This window comes from Melanotaenia boesemani, chromosome 22, assembly GCF_017639745.1.
Source record: "Melanotaenia boesemani isolate fMelBoe1 chromosome 22, fMelBoe1.pri, whole genome shotgun sequence".
NCBI classification, from domain to species: Eukaryota; Metazoa; Chordata; class Actinopteri; order Atheriniformes; family Melanotaeniidae; genus Melanotaenia; species Melanotaenia boesemani.
Genome location: NC_055703.1, coordinates 28,948,436 through 28,955,935, shown reverse-complemented (window position 1 = coordinate 28,955,935; position 7,500 = coordinate 28,948,436). Strand labels below are relative to the sequence as shown.

General features: G+C 46.4%; 1 protein-coding gene and 1 long non-coding RNA gene across 3 annotated transcripts in view; one reads left to right on the top strand and one right to left on the bottom strand.

The window, feature by feature from the left end:
* Window positions 1–52: 52 nt before the first annotated feature.
* Window positions 53–753, bottom strand: LOC121634079. The gene is made up of 3 exons (XR_006009171.1): window positions 486–753; window positions 383–386; window positions 53–227 (listed from the first exon to the last, which is right to left on the bottom strand). It is a non-coding gene; the product is annotated as an uncharacterized LOC121634079 (long non-coding RNA).
* A 3,574-nt stretch (window positions 754–4,327) lies between these two features.
* The window catches only part of ndufaf7 (NADH:ubiquinone oxidoreductase complex assembly factor 7), a 13,372-nt gene continuing 10,199 nt past the window's right edge, over window positions 4,328–7,500 (top strand). For both annotated transcript variants that reach the window (XM_041976044.1, XM_041976043.1), the window contains exons 1-2: window positions 4,328–4,746; window positions 4,853–5,010. In XM_041976044.1, the coding sequence (XP_041831978.1) occupies window positions 4,668–4,746; window positions 4,853–5,010 (237 nt within the window). In that variant the 5' untranslated portion in view covers window positions 4,328–4,667. The remainder of the gene's footprint in view (window positions 4,747–4,852; window positions 5,011–7,500) is intronic.

Genomic DNA, 7,500 nt, shown 5'->3' with positions numbered 1-7,500 from the left:
ATGCCAAGAATAAACAATAAAGAAACAAATATTTAATGTAAACGGAGCATCAGCCTCAGATGCCAGTGAATGCTTCAGACCATCTACTTCATGTTTTAATGTACATCAGCTCAGCTGTTCTCGGCCATGACTCAGCAGTCGTACAGCATCATCGCTTCCTGTCTGCCTGAAGTCCTCCATCTTTGTTCCTGTGCCCAGAAAACCAGCATTTCCTGCCTCTATGATCACTGCCCGTCACCCCAGTCATCATGAAGGTTTCCAGCAGATCCTCCTAAAGCACATCAAGGCCATCCCTGCTGGGCCTGGACAGCCTGCATCTGGCCTACAGGGAGACCCGTTCTACGGAGGATGCTGTCTCCATAGCGCTTCACACGGCCCTAACTCACCTGCAGCATCCCAAAACCTGTGTTAAGACGCTGCTTGTAGACTTGAACTCAGCCTTTAACACCGTTCTCCCGGACCTGCTGGTCCAGAAGCTCCACAACCTGGTCTGCCAGCATCACTCTGCACCTGGATCAGGGACGTCCTCACCAACAGGTCCACGTGGTGAGGAAAAGGAAGTCAGCATCTTCACCGCTGATCCTCACCGCTGGAACGCCGCAGGGTTGTGTGTTCGGCTCCGCCCTCTTCACCCTCTTCACACAGGACTGCTCTGCCATCCACCCACCACCACGACTGGGAAGTCTGCAGACGATCCCACCGTGGTGGGTCTCATATCCAACAACGATGAGACCTACAGAGAAGAGGTCCAGAGTCTCACAGAATGTTGGTCCAGGAACAATCTGGTTCTTATCAATAGACCAGGGAGGTCCTAGTAGATTCCAGGAGGTCCAGGAAGACTGAACACGCTCCTCTCTGCATCCACGGAGAGGCAGTGGAGCGAGTGGACAGCAGGAAGTTCCTGGACATCCACATTTCCTCTGACCTCTCCTGGACTGAACACTTCCACCTGGTGAAGAAGCCCGACAACAGCTCCTCTTCCTCAGGAAGGTGAAGCGACGGGACTCTCTTCTCAGCTGCTGGTGAACTTCTACAGAACCTCCATGGAGAGCATCCTGTGTCTCAGAGTGACGGTACGGCAGCTGCACAGGACCAGAGGAGCTTAGCCCGGCTGGTGAGGACAGCTCAGGGGATTGTGGGCCGCTGTCTACCAGGTCTGGAGCCTCATTTATCAACCTGAGGGTAGCGAAGCAAACTACAGGCGGTGTCTGCAGCAAACTTCTACTTCCACATTTATCAAAGCGTGCACACGCACGTCCTCCACCTGTTTCCATTTATAAACCAGAACCACCTCTAAAGAGGCGCAGGTGAGGAGCGCCTTGCCCCGCCCACATGGTGGCTATAAATGGTCAGGTGGACGCCTGTAATACATGTTCATCACATCATTTCCATGATGGCTCAGGAGGGAAAAAGAGGGAAGAAGAGGAATTTTTCGGTGTGAGACAGAGATCCTGATGGAGCACGTTGGAAAAGGTAAAATGTGTAACTGGTGGACACGGCGTGGACGTTACTGGTGTCAGAAAGACAGAATAGTGGCAGCAGGTGGAGACGCTATCATCACAGCGTCAGAAGGAAGAAACACCAGAAACGTCGGAACGTACGGATGGATATCAGTCGGTAGAACATCCGTCTACCACGAGGGAGATGGAAGTTCGATTCCCAGAGCGGTGAAAAGCGTCTGCTAGAAGACAGTAAAGATGCCGGTAATGTAGTCTTTTGTTTTAATTCATAAAATAAACATGTACAGATACATCTGAGACTGGTAGCCGTTTATTTAGAGTTAAATAAGAATAAATAAAGGAAATCCTCCTCTTGTGTGTTTCATTAGCGTAGCATCACTTCTAGACCTCCAGCCTCCAGTCTGGTCCCGCTCTGCTGGAACGAAGGACCAAAGCTACTTTCCACACTGGCTGCTACATGCTGGCAGCAGACTGGCTCCTTATTTATCTGGATGTTTTTATAACATGAAGTTTTGTTCCACAATGACAGAACATGTTTTAGTGGTTGAGCTCCTTATTAACATCATCTCCCTTTTTCCTGGAAATCCTGGTTTTCCCGAGCGTGGCTCTTAGGAGGATTAATATGGAATGTGTCTTTATGTCTACAAACAGCTTTAATATCTAACACGTGGTGTAGAAGGTAAGAGTGGATTGTGTACAAACGTCTCACATTTCACATCATTTCTTGGTTTATTCTGGACCGGTGGTGTCGCCGTTTCCCTTTTCTCTAGATTCTACGTACGTCTGGGTCAGAGTTGCCGTGGAGGAAGGAACATTTTCACGTCAAGTTTGGTTTTATAAATTCCAAAAGTTGACTGTATTTGGCGTACGCCGGATTTTGTTCTAAAACAAGCTGGATAAATGAGCCCCTGTAGAAGTCCAGACACACTGCAGCCGACCCGCCCACCCGGAAACACCCTGTTTATCCCGCTTCCATCAGGAAAGCTGCACAGGAGCATTAAAACCACCACAGAGAGACTGAAGATTCACATCTTCTCTCTCTCTTTCTCTCTCTCTCTCTCACACACACACACACAACCTCCATCCTTGCACCAGGATGAACTTCATCCAGCCTGTAAATATTACTGTCTGCTGGGAATTCTCTCATTTTCTGGTACGATAGATTTTAGATATTTCTAATCTTTATTTTTACTTATTTATGTCTGACTGTTATATTGCTATTTTCTGATTCATGTGTGCTTCAGCTGAGAGAGTCCTCAAAATGTTGTTATGCTGCAAAATAACAATAAAGATCTAGAATATTGAATCTCACCCGGATGCAAAAGCCGATCACGCTGAAAAACACTGAGAAAACTGATAATTGGTCACAAAATATCAAAAAGCTTTGTTAAGCTATGGTATAGTTTATATAAACTCATGAATAAATAACTGAACTAAAATTAAAATATTAAATTAACACTCACACCTCTAAATGTTTAGTGTGTTTCTGATCATTTTCTTGTGAAAGTTTATCCGGAAGTTAAATGTTTTTTAGACAAGGACGGTGTAGTTTGCGACTTGAACACACTAAATGGAAACGAACACACACACAAACATCCTTACCTTTCACAGCCGGAGCTAAGACCACGAGTGTGTCTCAAACCGCGCACTTACATGAGTGCACTGGAAGGTAGTGTGTAGGTGGTGTGTAGGTGGTGTGTAGGTAGTGTGTACTAAGCTCTACCTTCTGTAGTGACACCATCGTGGGTAAGTCCTGATCCAAATTGAGCACTAATGTTTTGAACTTACCGGTAGTGACGTACCAGCTTAGCAGCGCCGCGTTAATATACTTTTTTTCTTTCAAAATCCAAAATGACCGTCAACATACGTGTTTGCATGTCATCATACTTTTATGCTATTAAATCCTTTTAAAAGGCCTCATTAGTGAAACAAAGAACCGTGGCCTCCACTGTATTAATCTATCTCAGTAGATAACAATAGAAACCATCAGCACACGTTCATGTGTCTTTGCGTGTCTCCCCCACACTTGTTAGTATAAAGTGTAATTTAAAACACTAATAAAACAGCTTTTAAATAAGCAAAGATATCTTAACTGTATTAAAGTACTTTACATTATACATGTGTTTTTATTGGTGTTTACACTGATACGTTCACGTCTGCAACAGGAAACCGATTTTACTAGAAACCATCATTTAAAATATGAAATGCAGTAATAAAGACGCTAAAACAGCGATGCAGAAAACATTTAAACTTTTTATTAAAACATTTCTCTCTTGCCGCCTCTTCTCCACAGCAGCGTCCTAGCCCGCAGGTGGTAAATGCCTCAGTGCCACTGCTGGCTCGGTAGTTTGATGCCACAGTGACCTACGGTGAACACAGAATGGCAGTTTATATAAAAGCAAACATTATTATGTACTTTATGGGTACTTTGTACATCACTTTAGATTCCTAATCAGTTTTCAAATCAAGGACCATTTCGTTTACGCCAGAGACCCCGCAGTGTTTTATCTGGAGGTTCAACAATCATGAATAAACATACGGAACCTATAGCATTAATCATTTTTAACACTTATAGCCCATCTACATCCGCAAAATCGGCTATAAAACTGCTAACATTTACGTTGCTAACTCTACTGCAGCCTCCAACAAATGATCAGATCCATAACTGTCATCAGGGATAGAAGAGATAAGAAGCATGCTGCAGTTTATATTAGAATTACAATCAAATATCTTCATACTTACAACAGTAGAAAACAGCCTCCGTCTGCATCGGTACCGCTGAGTCGGTGGCTGCCAGCTCTGAAAAACTGGCTGAAAGTCCCTCCCCTTCCGCTACGTCAGCAAGATGGCGTCCGTTTAGTGCGTGTAGGGTCCATCGTTTCGCACTAGATTTTAGGCCGAGTTTAGGGCAGCATCCGGGTACTTTCAGTGCACTAAGCACTTAAATGTAGTGTTCGAAGTATAGAAGTGCGCGGATTGGGACACACCCCACATCTCTGACTCCTGTTTGCTTTTTTCACTCCGTACTTTTAACCAAAGTAGCTAATGCTAACAATGCTAACCGGTTAGCTGTGGTCCGGTCAGAGAACTGTTAAAGTAGCTAATGCTAACAATGCTAACCGGTTAGCTGTGGTCCGGTCATTGAGCTCAGTTGGTCCATGTGGTTAAGGTTGTGTAGTTAGACGCAAACGGTCGTTTAACGGTAAAATGCGGGTCTTTCTCGGTGTTAAAACGTATCAGCTGGTCAGCAGAGTCTTCATTCATCCCATTAGTCCACCTGCAGCAGGTACCTGGTGACTGTACTGAGGACTGACAAATGTAGCATTTAGTGAAAATATTTATTTCAGAGGAAAAGTTAGAAACCTTGTAAATCGTGTTGTTATGTCTGACAGTGAGGTGTGGCAGAGCTGCGTCCAGATGTGTCCACGGTTCATCAGAAAATGGAAAACATCCACCCTCCATGCTCAGACACCTCACCTCTAAAATCAAAGCCACGGGTCCGATTCCGGTGGCCGAGTACATGAGGGAGGTCCTCACCAACCCTGTGACGGTCAGTCCACATCTTCCTAACATTGACATTTTAATTTTAACACACCTTTTATTTAGTCGCTAATTAACATAATTACATAAAATGAAGGAAAATGTATTTTTGTAAGAACCAGGGAGAAAATGAGCGGATAAAAACTGTTTAATGGCTGAAAGGACTGAAGCTGGAGCGACCTGGCAGGTTTCTGTAGAGAAGACGTGGTGTTTAATGAGCTGCTGGCCATGAGGATGAACCATTTCTGTCCAGCTGGAGCTTTTCCTTCAGGTTGTTCTGGGAAGTAATTCTCAGCCTTTCCTGATATTTTATGGAAATCTTCTAACAAAGTGCCAAATTCTGAGCATCATATCACCATGGCAACGGCTGTACCATCTTTTAGAATAGAATAGAATAGAAATACTTTATTAATCCCTTTGGAGAGCCCTCAGGGAAATGTGGGTACCAGCAGCAATACAACACCAACAGTAAAGCAGGACAAGCACAAGACACAATATATACAGGTACAAAGCAAAATAGAGGCAAATAGAATGCAATAAATATAACAATAATAACAATAAGATAAGTTAATTAAACAATATAAACAAGCATTGCACACAGTAGAGGTGGTACAGAACCCCGTTTACTATTACACGTATAAGTTATTACAACTGTTTGTATGGGTTATTGTGCATGTGTTGTATCAGGCGGACTGCACACCTCCCTCTCCCCCCTCCCTCTCCCCCCTCCCTCTCCCCCCTCCTTCTCCCCCTCCTGCCTAATGCAGAGTTGTACAGTTTGATGGCTCGGGGGACAAAGGAGTCTCTGAGTCGGTTGGTCCTACTCTTGGGGAGGAGCAGCCTGTTACTGGTCAGGCTTCTCTGTGCACTGATGACAGTGTGCAGAGGGTGACTGGCATCATTCACAATAGCCAGTAGTTTTTTTAGTGTTCTCCTTTTTGCCACTGTCACCAGGGAGTCCAGCTTCATGCCAACCACAGAGCCCGCCCGCCTGATGAGTTTTTCCAGCCTGTTAGCACCTTTTTGTCATGTTACCCCCCCAGCAGACAACAGTATAAAAAAAGCGTACTAGCCACCACAGACTGATAGAACACCCACAGGAGTTTCCTGCAGATGTTAAAAGATCTCAGTCTTCGCAGGAAGTACAGACGGCTTTGGCCCTTCTTGTACAGGTGATCTGTACAGCATGTCCAGTCCAGCTTGTTATCCAGCCACAACCCGAGGTACCTGTAGTTGTCTACAATCTCCACCTTATCGTCCCTGATGGTCACTGGACGTGGTTGTGGGCTGGACTTCCTGAAGCCAAAAACCAGCTCCTTAGTCTTTGAGGTGTTAAGCTGGAGATGGTTCCTCTGACTCCAGGTGACAAAGTCACTGACCAGATTCCTGTACTCGTCCTCTCCATCATCCCTGACACACCCCACGATGGCTGTGTCATCTGCAAACTTCTGGATGTGACACAGCTCTGAGTTGTAACAGAAGTCTGAGGTGTAGAGTGTGAAGAGGAGGGGACCAGCACCGTCCCCTGGGGTGCTCCTGTGCTGCTAATAACAGTGTCAGATGTGATGTCCTTTAGCCTGACATACTGCGGTCTCTCTGTGAGGTAGTTACCAATCCAGGACACCAAGCAGGGGTCCACCTGCATCTCCCTCAGTTTGTCCAGAAGCATCAGGGGCTGGATTGTGTTGGAGGCACTTGAAAAATCCAAGAAGAGGATCCTCACTGTGCCCCTCCCCTTATCCAGATGTACTTGGACACAGTGTAGGAGGTAGAGAATAGCATCCTCCACACCCACACCTGCGCGATAGACAACCTGTAGGGGGTCCTGGGCCTGTTGCACTTGGGGCTTGAGGAGATTGAGGATGAGCCGCTCCATCTTCTTCATCAGCTGGGATGTAAGTGCCACCGGTCTGTAATCGTTCAGCTCACCAGGGCGGTTTTTCTTTGGAACTGGAACAATACAGGATGTTTTCCACAGGGTAGGCACTTTCCCCAGCTGTAGGCTGTGGTTGAAGACATGCTGGAGTGGTTCCCCCAGTTCAGCAGCGCAGGTCCTAAGCAGACGAGGAGGCACTCCGTCAGGGCCTGCTGCTTTCCATGGGTGGAGCTTCCTCAGTTCTCCCCTCACCTGTTCTGCTGTTATGTGTGGAGGGTGTTGAGATGGGGGAGGGGTAAAGGTTGGCAGGGGGGCTGCACAGGGGATGAAGTCAGGGAGGATGTGTACTGCAGTGGGGGAGGGGGGACCGTGGGCTGGTCAAAGCGGTTAAAGAAGATGTTCAGCCTGTTTGCTTCTTCCACTGCCCCCCCGCTGTTATGGCCTTTGATCTCAAACCTGTGATGGTGTTGAACTCCGTTGATTGTTCAGTGCCAACAGCTCGTCCATCTTGTTAGGTAGTGAGTTGACGTTCCCCATTAGTACAGAGGGGATCACTGGCTTCAAACATCGTCGAGCAGCCTTTAGCTTAGATCCTGACGTGCAGCCTCTGTACTTCCTCCTCAG